Below are 20,806 nucleotides of genomic sequence, written 5' to 3'. Positions count from 1 at the left end.
TATAGTAAAGACCTAATAGTATGGAGATCTTTGGGGTAGGCCTATGTCCAGTTTAGGGTAAAACAATTCATATAAAAGTCAATATTATATTATAATTATTGCTTAGTAGCTATATAACACTGCGTCTGATACTTCCAGTGTTGGATACCAGTATATATTATACTAGCTGATCAGACAGAAGTTGTCCTGTTCATAATAAAAAAAAAACTAACGGGTGGAATTTTGCAAAAATCGTTCGTTTCTTAGCTGACCTCTACTCGGCAAAAGGAATATTCCTACCAAATTTCAAGTCTCTACGCCTTATGGTTCCAGAGATATCGTGATGAGTGACTATATACGTGGAAATCTCTTATATATATATATATATGGAAAAAGTTCATGCCGTGCTGCAACGTATATGACGAGAGATGTCAAAATTCAAGGCATTGATTATTTCTACAGCTCCGTCAGCAATACTCGTAGCTCAGCGGAAACGTGTTTACTTTAGATGCTGTAGACCCGGGTTCGATACACCTACCAGTGTATGGAATTTTTTGGGTTTTCTTATGTTAATGGAAATTTCTAATAAATTCAGGATCAAATCGAACAGAGAAAAAAGGATGGAAAATGTGTAAGCAGGATAAAAATAGTTAAAATAAATTTCTAGTACAATTTAAATTTAAAGATGGAATGGGAGAATCATTTTGTAAATAGAACAGATGCAGGGATATATAAGCCGTATTAAGCGTGGGCTACGGAAGTTATAGTTCAGACTCAAAAGTAAAAAGGGATAAGAAGGGAGAGAAGAAGAAGTAGTAAAAAGTGGAAAGTGGTTAAGAAGAAGAAGATAGAAAGCTATACTAGTGTTCGGTGCGGTGTGATCTACTGAAGGCACCGCCATCGACAAGACAAGCAGCGGCAGACCGACGAAGTGGAATTTTTAAAAGTGAACGGAAATAATGACTCGTTTCGCCTTTAAACGGTTAAAAGTTATTATTTCTAATTCCCAGTCTCGTGTCAATAATATGTATGCAATTTTGTGTACCTATCTTTATGAATCTAACGCACGCAGGTGGCCGTTTATGACGTAACGCCTCCGAAAACACACTTGACGATAATTTAAGGCGTGACCTCATTCATGTTTTATTTTATTTTATTAGGGTTGACACCTGCGTAATATAAAATATTCACAAATTATTTAATACAAAAATATAGCCAATTATAGTCTACCATGGCTTACCTTAGTTTAGTTAACATGAATGCCGTATTTTAAGCTTAATATATTGAATATTTTATTAATATCAATATTAAAATAAAAAATGAGTAACTCCTTTGACTCTTTTTAACTGATTTTATAAATCATTAATTCTTTGATTCATTAAATATTGTTATCATGGCCATTACTATCATTTTTTATGAAAAAAAAGGGACGAGACGAGCAGGACGTTCAGTTGATGGTAATTGATACGCCGTGCCCATTAAAATGCAGTACCGCTCAAGATTATTCAAAACACAAATATTTCGAGCGGCACTACAACTGCGCTCGTCGCATTGAGACATAATAAGATATCAAGTCTCATTTACCCAGTAATTTCACTAGCTACGGCACCCTTCAGACCGAAACACAGTAATGCTTACACATTACTGCTTCAAGGCAATAATAGGCGCCGTTGTGGTACCCATAATCTAGCAGGCATTCGGTGCAAAGGAGCCTCCCACTGGTAAATCTGAGCTTGACGTGTGAGGAGAAGTAGTTTTTTAAGTTCTTATCTCCTAAGTTCCTTAGCCTTATTATGCAACGGTGTATGCAGAACCTTCGGAAACTCATTGAACACACCACTGCAAAACTGTTTATTTAGATCTGTTTGTATGTTGTTTCACTTTCTTCTTAAGCAAACAGGATATTTAAACATAAACGTTGTTAATTAGCTTTCCTGTTTATGAACTAACGTTTTGAGTCCGACATAATATTATATAGCGCTTATACTCATACTATTATATACTTATAAACTAGGTATAAAGTTAAGAATAAAACAAGAATATGCAAAATGTTGACAATATCGCTGACAACACTGTCAATAGAATGATAATTATGAAGTTTTTGAATCTCTAGCAGCCTTGCAAATAAACGTGCGAAACGTTATACGCCCGAATAAAGCAATAATATTATTAAATAATTAAGTAATAAAAACGTTTATTTTCAGATAACTACGATCCGTTGTTAGTAAACTTATTATTGAATTGTGTTAGTAATTATGTATATGAATATTTATATTTGTAAACATTTTGCATATTCTTGGTTTATATATATATATAGTTATAACTATATACCAAGTTTATTTTTTAAGGCCGATAGAGTATTTATTTTATTTCTACGTTAATAATTGGCCGATACGGGTTGTTGACATCTGTCAAGTAACGCAAGTGTCAGAGTGACAGATATCATGAATATCAACATATGACAGCTGTTGCCGTACTTGATTATACTGAGAGGCTGTGTAACGAATTGCTTGTCGAGTTGGGTATACCAGAATGTATATATCGATTATAAACTTAGTATACTAGCGAATAGATGAACACTGTGTGAGAGTGAGATAACTATCCTTACATATAAACCTAAGTGTGAGAATGAGACAGTATAAATGGACCGTGAAACCGTTTTTAAGCAATTTAGTGTCCATTAGTCTCCTGTCAAATTGGACCGCTTTTAATTATTAGTGTTTTTATCGTAAATATACTGTGTTTTAACGGATATAAATTGCAAAAAATAATGGTGTCGTGTTCTGTATTAGATTGTTCCATATGGCAACAATTCAAATAAAAAAACATTTCACAGGTCTGTACTGTTCTTCGGTACTGATACTTCAGTACTACTTTCGTGATGTTTATTTTCGTAATTTAAAACATTTTTAATACACAGTAAACACTCTACTATCTAAAGATTATTTTAATTTAAAAAATATGAGTAAGATAATATAAAAATGCATGCGTGAATATGACGCAATTTATCAAAATTTGTCATGGGATTGATCAAAAGGAAAATACTACACTTCACAAATACTTCTGTAAAACTAGCACACATGAACATTTTAAATTTAGTCTCGCCGTTATGAGGAGAGTGTTTGTTTATTTCGCTATTATACTATTTTTTTATATCGGTACCCGATACAGAGTATGCGTAGCAGAGGTTCTGCGTGCGAAGAGAATTAGAATAAAAGCAAATAAAACCGTCTCGACCAGCGGGTCGGTGGGTGGGTAAGGTGGCTTGAACTAGGTGAGTGTCTATCAGATACTAATCTATATGTATATAAATTAATCCCTATTTTCCTTAGTCACGTCATCACGCGTGAACGGCTGGACGGGAGAAGGTTTTTATGAAAGAGAAAATTAAGAGAATTGGGGGGAAAATTAAAGAATACTTCATCTATCTATGTAAAAATTAATCCCTATTTCGGGTGTCGGAAAAAAGTGAGCCGTCTGGGAGCTTTCAACGGAAACGCTGTCCAAACCCTTTGAGATATTTTAACAAATTAATGTACGGTGGAATTGTGTATCTTATATAGTTCTACAGAATAGCCCGCGATGGCATTATGTATATCATGGCATCTTACTTTAAAAAACGGTAGTTGAAGGATATGATCATTCAGATAAACGTTTTTGTTTCATTTTTAACTAATTAAATTAGATTACACATTTCCGGAAGGCTTTAGACTACATTATTGCCGAATACATCTTTTTTTTTCTATTGACGTATTGTAAAGTACAAGTTTTATGCAGGTAAATAAAAAAAAAATGGATACATCTTTTATCCACGGAGAAACGCAAGCGAGAATGCGTTAATTATTGAAATTATTTCTTCTACAATCATTTCGTAGCTGGAAACAGAATGAGAATATCCATCTATCAATCCTTCCAAAATTCTTGTTTCTATTTATTTCTATGGAAAAGGAGGACAAACGAGCGTACGGGTCACCTGTTGTTAAGTGATCACCACCGCCAACATTCTCTTGCAACACCAGAGGAATCACAGGAGCGTTGCCGGCCTTTAAGGAAGGTGTACGCGCTTTTATTGAAGTAACCAATGTCGTATCGTCCCGATAAAACCGTACAAAGAAGTTCATTCCACAGCTTTGTAGTAACACACAAGTGTTAAGCATTTTATTCTTTAATACAATTTGAAAAAAGGTGACGATTTATTCGAAAGTGATTAGTTTTGGCTGGTCAAACCAGTGGGTTTCCATGTCTTGGCTCAGAGTGGACTGCGATCCTCACGGTTGAAGGGTATACATACAATACGTGGGTGGGACAAGATCTGACCGCACCACACCACTTTCTATCAAGTATTGCTTCATTCTAATGAAAATATCATTTATTTTTTCCTATTGTAGGGCTCATGAAAACTTGAAATACATATTGATATTCTAGAATTTTCCGTAGCTGGATACATTTTGCGTTGATGGTACAGTACAACTGAAGATTTATAAGATACTAGCTTTTCTCGCGACTTCGTGCAATAGTTATTTTGAGCAGCATTTTATATTTTTTAATATTCTCAAAGATTTCCTAAGATCTTGTCTATGTCTGTCCTAAAATTCCTCAAAATCAGTTCGGTGGTTTAGGCCTGAAAGTGTAACCAACAAATTTACAATCACATTTATAATATTAGTAGTAGTTAGTGGAAATCTTTATGAATTGAGAATAATCAAATTTTCTCAGTCTACAAACAGCTTTCCGTAATAGTTATGAGTTGATGAACATCTTATAAGTATCTAACATAACATTTACCGATCGCTACATGAAATATACCAATAAACTCAACAATCCGGTAGTTGTAAACTGTCGAATTAGAGGCAAACTGTGTATTCATCGGTTATTGGTCTATTACATCGAATACGGATGCAGCTATAATATTAAACAGAAATAGACCTTATCACCATGTACAGACCATTCAAATTACAAATGAAATATTATGAGAGGCTTGTTTTAAGGTTTATAATTATAATTTGATAACCTATAAATTGGTTGCAGATAGATTATGACAACGTAACTGCAGAATCTTTATTGTATATTGAAGTGTCTGTTTGTAATATTGAAATAACGGTTTTTTACTACATGTATATTTATATTATATACAACAAAACAACATTTTTTACAATTTTTGTCTGTCTGTCTGTTCGTTCCGGCTAATCTCTGAATTGGCTGGACCGGTTGTGACGGGACTTTTATTAGCAGTTAGCTGATATAATAAGGAGTAACTTAGGCTACGCTTTTTTTAGAAAAAAATAATTTAAATGGCAGAACAGCGTTAGCCGGGTCAGCTAGTTTTATATAAAATTCTCGTGTCCCGGTGTTTTAAACTCCTCCGGTGTTCCAAACTCCTCCAAAACGGCTAAAACAATTTGTTTGAAAATTTGTGTGTATATCGGGTAAGTCTGAGAATCGGCCAACATCTATTTTTCATACCCCTTAATGATAAGGTCACCCCTTAATATATTCTTTAATTTTTGTCAATATTTTTTTTAATTTTTATTTTATTATGATTCAGCGTTAAATATGCATACAACTTCAAATTTAACTACCCATCTATGATCAACACCTATTTTTATATCGCGATTTTTCGGTTTCGGTTTAAAGTCATTTATTCTGATAAGATTTAACATAAAATCACTTACATGAGAATTTTACATAATTATATAAAATAAAATTACTTTAGGTTTCTATGACTAAGCATGCAAAACAAACAAAGTGAACAATCACAAAAAATGAAGGTACACAAAAATTTCTCAACAAAACAACATCAACATATTTTATATTTATCCGGAGTAAGAAGGACTGGATGTGGCTAACGACTTATAAAGATTACAGCTGAAGAAAACTAAAATAATACAATTTTTATATACAATAAAGAATTGATTTTTTTTATTACTTTAGATGATGGCAATACAACGTTAGCTGGGTCAGCTAGTATAGTATATATAATTCTGATGTTTGGTTCCACTGAACTCTTAAACTACTGGACGGATTTTAATGGAGATTACTTCATGGAGAGCAGTTTAGTCCAACTTGAGAGATAGGATAGTTTTTATTTCGATTTGGGACCAATAATTTTTATTATTTCCAATATTTGTTTTGTATGGACATATTTTCTATGAGAGATTTATTAACGCCCCGTTTGACAGTTCTGCTGTGAAACAATTTCATTGTAACAATAGGTAGCATATTTTACGAAATACTTTTTGATGTTATAAAATAGATAGATTCATAAAAAATAGTATTTTATTTATTTTGTACAGAACAACGTCTGTCTTGTCAGCTAGTACGTTTATAAGTAAGAATTTATTCATGCCGTTTTCTGCATATCCGGTTTCAATTACCGCAGTAACGTAAGTAAACGTGGTCATCTGTAAGAACCGGTTTCGCAACAACAACAGATTTGCTATTGAAGTTACGCTCTCAAACACACCTCCATTAAATTATTTATGCTTAAGTTCTGTATAAAAACTACCGGGAATAACTAATTTATTGAATAAGGCGTTACTTTGCGGAAATCCATAACTATACAAATTATTTAAGTTTTCTTTAGTGTTAATTCCGCCAATATTTGTCTTCAAAACAATTCGACACGTGTTTCGCCTCTACACGAGGCATCCTCAGGACGTGTTGTCTCGCCAAAATCTGGCACGAGACATGTCTCGTGCCAGACGTTTATATTGGCGGAATTAACACTAAAGAAAACTTAAATAATTTGTATAATAACTAATTTATAATGTCAATGATGATATTCTCAAACAAACAAATATTCAAATAATACAACGCTTCCAGAATAAAGTATTAAGGGAAATTGTGAACGCACCTTGGTACATTTGAAACAGCGCACTGCATCGGGACCTTAACATTGAGTTTGTTGACAAAATTATCCAATCATACGCTGAAGCTCATCAATATAGACTTCACCATCACGTGAATGTCGAGGCAATCCAGCTCCTTGACAACACTGATAAAGTAAGAAGACTAAAACGAACAAAACCATTTGAGTTAGTAGTGCTAGTGAATTAGTGTAACACAATATAAAAATAGTGATATTATTAAAGACACATGAAGAAAGTGACTTCCCCTTAATAGAGACATAAAGAAATGTGTTAATGGACATATTCTTAGTTTAATCTATCTAGCAGTTTAAGTTAAAGTAGAATTATTACTTATTAGTCTAAGTTAAGGCTAGATTGTAATGCAAGTGGGGCAACAATATAATAATTATATTATTATGTTCCCTAGGGAAAGAAAAAAATGATGATCTTGAAGTTATTTGATTTTATATCGTTGATTAAGTATTGGACTCCGCTGCGCTCTAACTATATACCGCACTACCTAAGAAGAATAACTTTTTTGTTAGGGCAACCATTAGATGCTTGTGTGCGTGGATATTAGATAGATCTTGACACTCTATGTCATCTTTCAAATTTTGTAACATACGATTCGTGTTATTTTACATTGAAATTAATAAAATACAAAATCTTAATCTAAGTTCTAAATATTATGTACAAAACAAACAGCAGGTTCTATTCTAAAAATAAGGCGCCACTGAAGTCACGTGTTTGTTTAATGTCTCAAATTAACATCGCGACACGTTTTAGACATTCAAGTTGGCACCTTTATTACTGGATCGTAGTACATTCCCTTGTACCTTCAATTTGTTTGTTTAGCAACTTTAATATTTATAAAATGTGTTCTAAGTGGGTTAAATAAGACATATTAGTACTCTGACAAGAAGAGTAAGTAATTATTACGCTCAGAAATATTTACGCTCTACGGTCTTGGCGTTACTATTTTTTTTTTATGGAATAGGAGGACAAACGAGCGTACGGGTCACCTGGTGTTAAGTGATCACCGCCGCCCACAATCTCTTGCAACATCAGAGGAATCACAGGAGCGTTGCCGGCTTTTAAGGAAGGTAGGTGTACGCGCTTATTTTGAAGTACCCAAGTCGTATCATCCCGGAACCACCGCACAATGAAGCTCATTCCACAGCTTTGTAGTACGTGGAAGAAAGCTCCTTGAAAACCGCACTGTTGAGGACCGCCACACATCCAGATGGTGGGGATGATATCCTAACTTGTGGCGTGTCGTGCGAAGGTGGAATTCGGCGGCAGAAATCAGGTTAAACACCTCTAATATACAAAATAATTTAAGAATCATTTGTCTTTTCCCATAAAGAATGTAAAACAGATTGTTATATTTTATTCTCACAGGCTCTTCTTTTTCTGTACGAAAATAGGCTGATTAATTTTTTGTAACAATTCAAATGTGCCTCCTTAAATAAACAGTACTCTGAATTATTCCTTTTAATGTTAAGTATTACACGTGCAGTAGATACATCTAGAACATTGACTTCATATTGTATTTCTGTAGGTAATAATTTTATAAAAATGGAACTAGTTTTTAGTAGCTATGAAAAATAAAATATTAAAAAATAACTTATAAGTATTTTAATGTTCAAAGGGGATGTAAATAATACGTAATAAGAGGCGGTACTGCCTAAGTAAAAATTGAAATTTAGTTCATTATGAAACGTGGAGTGATTTGACATAAGTTTGAAATAGTTGTAATTACAGTATGGCGATTGGCGATAAAGTATAATCCGGCTAAATTTGAAAGCGAACATTTGCTTAAAACGTATTGGAATTCGGGCTTCAATCGTATTGGATTTCCGTTTTTTATTAGTTTGTAGCCATCATCTGTAAATCTAAATGACTGTACGTTTCATACAATCGAGTGAATCGCTTTTTTAGCTGATTTCAAATAGGAGGAGGTTCTCAATCGGTGTTTTTTTTATGTAGTACACCGATTACTCTGAGATTTATGATCCGATTTAGAGAATTCTTCTTTAGTTCGATGCAGAATAGATGCCATTTGGTCCCATAAAAGAAAAATATAGTTTGGCCCAGTAGTATTCATTTTATGAAAATTTTTGTCTACCTCGATGATATAATTGTTTTTTGAGTACGGCTTTTTTAGGAGTTTTCATTCAGGTGATTATATTTGATTATTATTTACTGACACTAAAATGTAATATAGTAAATATTAAAGGTATAGCTATGCATATGAGGTGTATTGAATAAAATTTTTAGCTATTTGATACTTTTCAGTTTTTGAAGTAGTTTTTTTTTTATTCTTAAGAGAGTTTCTTTAAGCTGCTTATGTTGTTTATAGTATGATTGTCAATTTATGTTTTATTTTTGGGGAACACCCTCAGACCCTCTCCTTCAAAAGTATTGAATCTTGTTCCTATTTTGATTAATTTGACCTTCATCTTTTTTACTCCTGTTCATAGTTATAATATTAACCTCTGTACGAAGTCATTGTGGTTAACCGCTGCAACTTATCGATTTATAAAGTGTGCGCTGTTTTTTTTAACAGTAACTGATATATATCGTATCGGTTATTCTAATTTAAATTTAAATATTATTATTTTAACTAGGTTTCAAATTCCATTATTCAACATCAAAAACTACCAACCATTCGCCTTTTTATATATATTTATCTAAGAAGAATGAATTTTACCAGTGACAGCTCTTTGCACAGGATGCCGGCTAGCGCGGCGCCTGTTTCTGCCGTGAAGCAGTAATGTGTAAACATTACTGTGTTTCGGTTTGAAGGGCGCCGTAGCTAGTGAAATTACTGGGCAAATGACACTTAACATGTTATATCCAAGGTGGCGAGCGCAATTGTAGAGCTGCTCAGAATTTTTGGGCTTTTCAAGAATCCTGCATGGCTCTATCAATTACCATCAGATAGACGTCCTGCTCATCTCATCCCTTACTTTTATAAAAAAAGAAGAATGGGCGTGGAAGAAACTCAACTGGGTTCTTCTTTTTTTCTAAAAAAAATATGAATAATATTTTTTCTCTGATTAAGTTTCGTTAATTCCAATAGCCCGATGGCGGTCGCTCCATTCCCAATCGGTGGTATCATTAAGACTACAATAAAATTATCCATCTTTACTCTGTGATTATAGTATACTAAAACGTCTTTTAACAATTCTTTTGATTCCTTAACTCATTTTTTTTGTACAATTTCTGGGATCATGTTGTAATAATTATTTTACACATCGTCCAACAAAAGACTTACTAACTAGACTAAACCAAGTAGTAGGCATAATAGAAAATTTGGTAATGCACCATGTACATACATAAAATTACCAAAAATACATTAAGAGTCAACAATTAAAAAAGTTTTTTCTTTATATTTTTCTTTTCATCATTCTTTAGGACTTGCCCTCTTCTGCAGCACAAAACTGGTATTAATATCGGCTGCGTTGCCCCATAACAGTAAACCATTGGACATGCATATAATTGTTGTTGGAAATTCGCAATTTTAACTCCATCTTTCATTCCAGGCGGAGGAACTGAACGCGCTGGTGGGAAATGCGTTTCGAATGGCGTTCGCGTCGCAGCTGCAGCCGTCCGCTCCACTTTGGGTAAGTTTCTCATCAGCTTCATCATCTCCATTTTTCCTTAAATGAATACTACATACTAAAAAGGACCTAAGAACGAGCCCTGCGGCACTCCACGTGTGACAGTACAACAGCTTGAATGTTCTTTTGCAGCATTTTCATGTGTCACAGCAAGGGTCTGTGTATGATTATTTACATACAGTTTGTGGCTAGGATAGGATAATTTGGCTAGAAGTAGCTGAATGTTGAGAGAATAAAAGCCTGCATTTCACAGCTCAGCTATTCAATAATATATAAAAAAAATATTTTAAAACTCGAATTAAAATTCAATCTTTTTACCATCTTCTCTTTTTCGATTATTTTTAAGACGGTCACTTTTAAGACCTATAACAAAAGGAACCGTGTTGTCTACGGCTGTTGTCAACAGGTCGACGTGGTAGGTACCTACTGAAAATCAGTGATGGAATTAGGGTGTTCTTATTTTCAATTCCAAAAATTCGGAGTGGGTGTCCTTTATCACATATTTTTTTAGTGAAAACTCCTTTAGTGGCGTTGAGCACAATTCTTATGATAGTTATAAAATGTTAAACTCGCGTCAGGACACGTGACCTGATCGAAAATTGGTAAGATTTGATTGATTGATAGCGCAATAAATGAATTCTCCCGGAGTGCATCCCGTTATTTTTCGTAAATTTGGCTATGAACATAATATTTTATGTGTTGTGTCATGAATAAATTAGCTTAGATTAATTTACTTTACTTTACTCATCAAATACTCCATCGCACTTTTCAAATGCTATGAGTAATCAATATTAAAATAAACGGCTAATAAATTTGTTTAATCACCGACAAGTCACAGACCGATTAGAATTAGATAGGGATTGGAAACACCATTTAAATAAATTCGTTCCGTTTTTTCTTGATGCAATGAAGAAATTATTTTACTGTGACCAAGTAGATAAAAAAATTCACGGTGAGAATGAAGTGTAAATTAATTAGTTATCTCATAATTTTTTCTAATGATTGATTACTTTTTTGTATTTATTTTACACGTAATTATGTCTATCATAGAATTAGATTACACTATAGTTGGCATTTCTTAGTATCGCGTGGTAGCGATAAGATGACATGCCATGTTAAGCAGATCTTCATTGCCGTTTTCAAGGAACTTTTTTTCACGTATAACTAAGCTGTGGAATTAGCTTCCGTGTGCGGTGTTTCCAGGATAATATATTTTTAAAGAATATAAGGGACGAGATGAGCAGGACGATCAGCTGATGGTAATTGATACGTCCTGCATTTAAATTATGACACAGTGCCGCTCAAGATTCTTGAAAAACCCTAAAATTCTGAGCGCCACTACAATTGCGCTTCTCATCTTGACACATAAGATATTAAGTCTCATTTGCTCATTAATTTCACATGCTACGGCGCCCTGCAGACCGAAACACAGTAATGTTTACACATTATTGCTTAAGGCAGAAATAGGCGCAGTTGTGGTACCCATAATCTAGCCGGCATTGTGTGCAAAAGAGCCTCCAACTCGTAATAGTCCTTTAAAAGCCCTTTCTAAATCGTGTGATGATTTAGTATCTCAATTACTTGTTTAATAGTAACCAAGTCGCATGTTACGCAATTTAAATAAAATATTATATTAATTTTATAAAATAAAATGCGAGCAACGATCTTGTGATTCCTGATGTAAGTGGCAAGAGGTGGCCTATGATCACGTCGTAGCATCAGCTGACCCATACGCTCGTTTGTCCTTTTCCATAAAAAAAGATCGTCGACCGCTATTTGGAGGAACACCCCACGCCAATACGGTGAGTTTCTTAAATTTGTGCGTAGATGGAATTAGGCGGAAGTCATTTGGTCAGAAATCTCATCGGAAGACTCCTCATGATCAGTCTAAAGGAGACTATTCATCAGGTGAACCGTTTGCACTTTGGTACTCCTCTTATATAAAAAAGTCCAATATAATATTTTGTTTGAGGCTTCTTTGTACAGAATGCTGGCTAGGTGGGCACCATAGCAATGCCATGAAGGAATAATGCAAGTATTATTGTGTGTTGGTATAACGGGCGCCGTAGATAATGAAATTACTGGGCTTACTTACTTACTCCTGCGCCGCAGCGACACAAAGTGGGATTTCGCCTCCGACATGAGAGTCCTCCACTTATTTCGGTCCTATGCGATATCACGCCAATTTATGATCTTCATCTCCCACAGGTCAGCGTTCACTCGGTCTTTCCACCTGTACTTAGGGCAACCTACTGCTGCTTTTCTCACTCCAGCAAGCAAAGACGGTGGGCATTAACTTCTCCAATAGTGTTGAGCTCAGCCACGAGGTCTTCTATCTGCACGTGGGCTCTCCATTCCTCTATTTCAGACAGGTTGGTGCCCTGGATCTTACTTGGTTTCCTCTCCTCCTTTTGCGTAAGTGTCCAGGCTTCAACAAACAATACGTTAATGTTAGTCTTAAGATGGTTTTCTATATCTGGATTTCTATCCATCTACTGAGGAGCCTGGATGAGGTGCCGCTCATAAACTCCGTTTAATTAATAATCCTATTACTCCATTGTTATGCCGCAGATAATATCACCCACCATCAGGTATACCATACTCGCCTCGTACTTTCTTCGTAGTAAAAAATTTGTCCAATACGCTGAGAAGATAATTCTGGTGAAACGTGATCCATATACCTGGTGGTAGCGGTGGAAACGAAAATAATAAAAGCCTATTTGAACACATAGCAGTGCAAATATACAATACCATGTTAGGCTTATATACATGGGTCATTCGCAAAAAAAAAGAAAATAATCTTATAGGCATATCTAAGAGGAGATATAAATATAAAATGCATTCTTTTAATAAGTAGAGGTTATTAAAGTATAAGTATAAGGTATATTTGATACCGACGTATTACGTCACCGCTCCGAGCGCGTGCTCGTTGTTATCAATTTGATGATGGGGTACGACTATAATGACGGGGGAGTTTTTGTGGCAACGCTCAGTTGCGGCGAGGGCAAATATGTGTTCGTCATCGGATGATAAACTATTAAGGCAAAAGTTATTCTTTTTGTTCACTTTGCTGCATTTCTAGTCAGGCAACGAAATTAAGTAAAACTCTAAACTAACTAACTTTTGTAAACTTTTTGTTGGCCTGTTGCAAATCCCATGGCTATAAGATGTTCCTATTCTTTTTTCGCCCACATGGCAATTACTGATTGGTGGCCAATTAACCTTAGTCGGATCCACACTATCCATCATTGATTGAATTGGTCACATTTATGGTCAGCCCGCAAGTAACGGGAATAGGTCACTATATAGCCGACTGTGCGCTAACACGATTAATGGTATAGAAGTGGAGAGGACAACATCCAAGCGTCTAATACTACTACTGTCGTACATACACATTGAAGTGCCGAAATAGACGAGTAAACACTGGTGTCAAATAAGACTGCATACTTTGGAACATAATGAAAACATTGGCATCCAGCTCATTTGATTTATGCAGGTCCCAGGAAAGTAGGGCACATACAGTTTTATCTGAATTTAATGCATTATTTGCACCATTATACCGCTTATTGGTAAGGTGTGCGTGCTTGTCTTCGTCGAAAGTCGAGTTCCAGAGAAAAAACTGCCCAGACAATTTGGCTTTTGTATGTCCTTATTTTCATATACCTAGCTCAATCAGATTACAATTAAAATGTTCTCACGCAAAGAGCTGGTGGTAAAACACAATGAAGCCTATTTATTTGTTTTATTAATTACTAGTTCTTTATTTCCTCATAAATTTTATTTATTTGTATATTTCTTTGTTTCAATAAAAGTATTTTGCTAGCATTGTTAGTCATTATTTTCAATATATAGACCGCCTTTAACGGTAAAGCCATCCACCATTTATTTCCACTTATTTCTAGCCTTTGCAACTTTTCTGCTGCTTCAACTATATCATCGCTCCATCTTTTGTTAGGCCAGGTACCAGTTAATTCCTAATTTGGACCACCTTTCGTCTCTTTTTCTTTGTTTATGCCCAGCAATGAAGCTACGAGTAGTTAATTAAAACAACAATAAAATTAAATACCAAGATTCACCGCTCTCCCAATGCTGAAGCGACAACCTTTTCGCCGGCAATAAACTTGAATAATCGCCGTGGGTTTCGAGTCGCGATCACGAGGGACAATGTCTCATTTGTTATTCGTTCTCAAGTCTTCATTCGAACGAGAAAGAAATAGCGGGTCCGTCGTGATAGAGCGAGAGGTGCGCAGGCCAACACAGATTTAATTACATGTACGGAATTCCCTTTTAGAAAGTATAATTGTATTGTATTTGTTGAGATTTTATTATAATTGGCTCAATGAAACTGTAAAGGTGTTTGACCTTAGATGGTGTGAAGGGAATCGAAGTCAGGAAGTTTTCGGTAATGTGATATGATGTGATCATTCAGTCAGAATAAATTATGATTGACGTTTGTGAGATGATAAAAACATTAAATTATATTGTATCAATTAAAAAAAATTGAAATACGTCCTATCTATATTTAGTCTAACTGTAATGAGGGAAAGTCCCTTTTCATATGCATACGGTTGCCATCTAAACAACGAAATGTCTCCCTGCCGTCCAAGTTCTTTCACATATATTATACACGATTTACGAGGGATGTTCGCAGTATAATCGAGGTACTAGACTATGACGTCGCCGTTTTGAGCCCGTGTTCCTGTCGACGGTTGCCGCGTCAATTTGTGCTTATAGTGGATAAGCACGTGTGACACACACTCACTGCACGATCACCGTGCCATGTGAAAACTGTCATTATAGATTTTAAATTTCTATTTAACACGGCACCACAATACAAATGCATGTGAAAATGCACTTAGAATCATTAATTTTGATTGTTTCTAATTTAGTTACATTATTTCAATAATACACCTTGATCATATAGTAATAATGAATAATAAAATGCAATACGGTGTTAACCAAAACATAATTGCAGTGAAGACCTAGCACAAAGTAAAACATAAAGCGTGTAAACATGTCTAAAAAGCCGGAAGCCTTATGTCATTCCTTTGGTATCAAAATTAAAAGGGCGGCGGTGATCACTTACCATCCAATAACTTATACGCTCTTTTGACCTCCTAGCTCATTAAGAAACAGTTATTTTTAAACGTATATTTACGTAAACATTGTTTAGGCTTTTTTATTTAAGTTCAATAATGGATTTTATTTGAAGTTAACTAGTCATAAATTCATGAATCGTCTATTTATAAATCTTATTGATCTAACGGGAAGTAGCGGTCGGTGAGCTATAAGCGGCGACCTGGTATTTGAAACAAATCGTTAAAAGTTTGCCCTCGTACAGTTTCATGTCAAACGGACATAAAGAAAGAATATTCACCCTAAAACAATTAAGGGAACATTGGATCTAGCATCGATGTAGCGTGCGCCGTGCTGTCAGCTGTGAAGGTCGAAACAATATAGCGCTCCCTCCGCCCTCGTCCCTGACACTCGAAGCTATACTGAGTGCAGAGCCACTAGACTATAACAAAAGAGCCACAATAAGAGTCGAATCGCGATTACTAACTTTGGAAGCAGTGGCTCAAGTATTAAGATTTGAGCGATTCTACGTTATAAGTGAAAGTATTAAAAACCAACGAGTTCGCCTAGTAGTATTTACTATCGTAATGAATATTTTCGATGCAAATGATTGCCAGTTACATATAATAAAATCGTAATGAATTAAAAACTATAAATTTAAATTATTTCTATAACAATACTTGTTGTGTATACTACAAACAATTTATAGAACTTTCTAGAATTTTATTCTGTTTGTCCGTTTGACTGTTTTTCTAAATGAACAATCTGGACAAAACTTCTAGATTTAGTTTAATTCAATGAATATTATCACGCTAGGTGAAGGCATAGTATTGATGTTACTTTATAGTGCCAACGCGGACAAAATTACGAAGACCAATTAGTAATTAATATACTCAATTAAACACATTACATAATACTGTTTGACGATTACTTGCTGAAAATGATAATCGATGCGGCACCGAGAAAATAACAAAATGAATCTAAAATTTATCTCAAAATTAATGCAATAGACTTGTTATCTCATACTTAACTGATCAATAACCAAAAGTAGGAATAACAACATAATATAAAATACAAAAACAACACAAGAAGTTTCAATTAAAATAACAATATCTACTACTGACTACAATCAAAGCAACGACAAGACCTACAATCAACATAATGAAGAACAAAACTTCTCTCACCACGAGCGGTCCCCGCGGGAATAATAAATCACTAAGAGAAGCTCCCTAGCCTCTTAAAAAGTAAAAGAAAACGAGTTACACAATATTTATAATATCCACATTGAATACTTGAAATATTACTAGAACTTGCAGAAACATTTAAAATCCTTAAATGATACAATTTTGACGTAAGTGATATGCGTTGAGTAGGAGCCATGATTGACATAGATTACTACATTTTTTATCAAAAGGGTACCTGGAAATGAGAGTGATGCAGATTTACGATTAAACATTAGTTAAAATAATATGTACTAGATCTTATTGGAACTTCTGTAAGAATTACACTTCATATCGTGTTTATGTATTTGTTCTATCTTATTGTCCTTAAGTTGTTCTGTTCCTTTTTTTTAGGATCTCTGTTTAGATATGTCCATTTATAATTGCATTAATGCCTGTTTTTGCGTGGAAAATTCCAGTTTTTTGTTTGCCACTTTCACTGTCTGTATATCTTTGTAAATATCATATCCTTGTAGTTAGCCGGATGGTCTACATGACTGAAAACATAAGTAATACTCCTGGTATTTCTATCGTATTTGGAGCAGTCTTTTGTCTTGTTCTCATACTTTACACAGGCATATGACCACAAACAATATTTTTGGTATTTTTTGATACCAATTGCATTGAATTGATTGCCTTTCTTGCGCTTTTGGGATCTTTAATTATAGTTATGGATTGGGGACAGGTATACCATAGTTCATTGTCACTCTTGTTATCTGGTATGGGCTCCAGTTTGGCAAAGAAAGTGGAAGCTAAAATCCTTTAGGGTCTGTGATATAATCTATTACAATAATTAAAATCGCTCCTATATTTATTATTACAATACTGTTGCTTTTACCAATCGCGTTTTAACACTCGCGTTCATAAAAAAAAAATACTATAACACTGCAGCTCTTTCTCTCTTTTATATTGAAGGTATGGCCTGTAAGACCATTTTTACGTACATTGGTTATATTTTTATTCAATTCTTATGTACTTATTCATTGTCACTGCTTATTCGCTTAATTAACAACTAAATTGTTTGTATGTTTATGTGCATGATGTGTTCACCTGTAACTGCAGGAACACGATTTTTGAAATTTATGTTACAATCTTATGAATTGTCTTGTGTATTCTGTGTTGATGGACCTTGAATAAATAAATAAATAAATAAATTTGCAGCTAGTTTTTATAAATAATTTTCATTGAAGTCACTTTTTTCAGACACAGTTTCTAAGGGTTTGGTCGATTTGCTAATGTACTCCACTTCATATAGCATTAAAGTTTGTCTTGTCTCTTGGAATTTGTTTCACAGATTACAAATTTAGTGGATGTCCCAACTGCTTCTGGTTATGGACAGAGGTCTTTCTTCGCTTTGTATGCCTTGATGATAGAATTATCTCCAACAAGGGAGTACACTTTCGATTATCAGAATATGTAATAGTATTTGCCTGTATGTTAGTTGGAAACATCTGCACCAAAAATGTGCAACAAATGTTTATCATCACTCAAGGAATCGGGGTTTCACGAACAATGCCGGTAAAACAGTTCTTTCTGTTTTTTTCTTGCATTTTGTTTATAAAAAATTGATACAGATATTTCTGCTTTTGTTCCCACGAGAAGGGTTGAAATATAATGCGTCAATTCCCGCGTAATACGACAATATTATTTATATATAATAAAAAAATACAATTAGGTTACGAGTTTAGAATACATGAACCAAAATTTTGTTTATTTAAATCGCTCTTTATCATATAATACTACATATATGTTTACATAATTATCTCAAAATGCAATATTTTATTGAAAGCAAAATGATTGCGCTTGCAAAATAATACCCGTTTCCGAAAATAGTCGGTAGACTACAAAATCATAATAATGACTTGCTTCTTTTTACAGCCAGTTAGAGACTTGATGTTACGTTACTTCTATAAATCATCTCATCAGAAAACTTTATGCGCATCAGATTGAGACTGCAACACTCACAATATTTAAAATAGATAACTTGGTACTGTTTCTCAACTTGAGGTTGATAGTTATTGCTCAAACACTGAGATCCGGCCACATGCCTTTGAATAAGTTTAAATTTTTGATGAAAATTGCGGAGTCACCTCTATGTGATTTATGTGGAACAATTGAGGATGTTAAGCACTTATTAAAGGAATGTGTCCGATTTCAGTCTAGTAGAGACAAAATAGTAGGACTTATGGGTTTCAATAGATTTGATAAGGGCATGTTTGTAAATATACTTGCCCGTCCTGCATCTAAGAATGCCATAAGTCTGTTTGAATCCATAAGTCCTCTTTGTTGAACACTGTAGGTATAACTAACTTCCTTTTCCTTTTGTTAACTTTTTGTTAGTTTGTTAAGTTAAGAATTTTGTTTTTTTAATGTAGTAATGTATAAAAACCCCTAAATAAATAAAGAAAAATAATCTTAACTTGCCTTTTATCGGTATAGTAACGAAATGTGGTGTAGATAATAAAAATAAACTCAATAATAGTCAATTTGACAAATGATTAACTTAATTTTATAAAGAAAAACATAAATAATGGGAACTTTGCACGAGAACTACAAGAAAGTCCAAAAAGTATATATACTTTAATACCACTAAAGCGAAAGTGAATAAGTGTATAACTTGCAGCGCGGCAATAAACGTTCGCAAGGGATCCAAACGTTTACGTAAATGGGGTTTGCCATCAAAATCGCAAGTTGCTGTGGTGGAGACGCGTCGACTACCGAGCAAGGAGCGCGGAGCGAGCCGAACGAACCAAACGGAGCCTTCGATACGAGTGCCAATACCGAGCTGTAGCTATTTGCGATAACAAACCAATCTCGGAATGATCAAAGCATTTGGATGTTATCGCGTCTGCAAATTATTTGGGACGCTTTATTCTGATATGTTTTCGTGTACGAATAAAATATATTTTCTTTTCCTTTTCATAGGAAATACTTTTATGTTGTTATTTATATAACCAAGCGACTTGGATAAGAAATCTCTTACGTGAAACTTTCCCTATGTGGCTTTTTCCAGACGGAGTAGGAACGGAAAGTCAGGCAATCTCACTAATTAGTGCTCTCGGGAGCTTTCTTATAGAGACAATAATATTGCAACTTTTTACTTCTGTTTTTATAGAATAATCGGACTAGTAAAATTGTAACTTAGTTGCATGGTAAGAATCTTTAATGTGAGTTTTATTTCAGATTTAGTATATCGTAGATCTCATCTCAGTCTGCCATAACAAAACCCGACACGCCAAGTTCTTCGTTGGTTTGGCAGTTCGTACCATCGATTTCATCAAGGGCGTCGTATCTAGTGAAATTACTACCCAAATGAGACTTGTGATCTTATATTTCAAGGAGACGAGCGCAATTGTAGTGCCGCTCAGATATTTTGGGTTTTTCTAGAATCCTGAGTGGCACCGTAATGGACAGGACGTATCAATTACTATCACCCGAAAGTTCTACGCGTCTCGTCCCTTATTGTCATAAAAAAAAGTATTCATACCTAAGCGGCAGCTGAAAACAATGTAGAGTACGTATATCGTGTGCATTAATGATTTATAACTAGAGTAATATTGCAACGGGTACGGTCGCAACTTTGCATATTTAATCCTCGGAACCTCGGTAAACCAGCTTCCTACACGCGCAACTCCACCTGCACGTACACGAGTTCGCGACGATCTCTCAATGTACATTCGTCATCTACATCTGTATTGCATTCCAGAATTCTCAGCACAATAAGTTTTATTTCCCTTGAACTGGTTTTACGTATAAATATTGTTGCTAGGAAATGATCTTTTTCATCCGTTGCATAATCTATTACTGTCGTGTCCATTATTTAATCCCTACTAATATTATAAATCTGAATGTAAGTTTGTTTGTTACGCTTTTACTCTGGAGCTGATTTTGACGAAATTTGGTACAGCAATAAACTAGAGCTTGGGAAAGGACATAGGCTACATTTTATTACGGAAAAATCCATGGTTCCCGCAGGATTTGTAAAAAATTCTCAAAATCTTCCTCGAAATAAGATTCATATAATATATTGGGAACGGGAGCGAAAAGGGAACCGGAA

The 20,806-nt window shown here is 34.6% G+C and overlaps 1 protein-coding gene across 1 annotated transcript in view; it reads left to right on the top strand.

The window, feature by feature from the left end:
• LOC126975764 (EGFR adapter protein-like) overlaps nt 1-20,806 on the top strand; it is a 57,273-nt gene that overhangs the window by 17,285 nt on the left and 19,182 nt on the right. The window contains exon 2 of the mRNA XM_050823798.1: nt 10,376-10,456. Coding sequence (XP_050679755.1) covers nt 10,415-10,456 — 42 coding nt within the window. The 5' untranslated portion in view covers nt 10,376-10,414. The remainder of the gene's footprint in view (nt 1-10,375; nt 10,457-20,806) is intronic.

Source organism: Leptidea sinapis, chromosome 37, assembly GCF_905404315.1.
Source record: "Leptidea sinapis chromosome 37, ilLepSina1.1, whole genome shotgun sequence".
NCBI lineage: Eukaryota > Metazoa > Arthropoda > Insecta > Lepidoptera > Pieridae > Leptidea > Leptidea sinapis.
The sequence above is the reverse complement of the archived record's forward strand: the minus strand, read 5'-3'. Positions and strand labels throughout refer to the sequence as shown.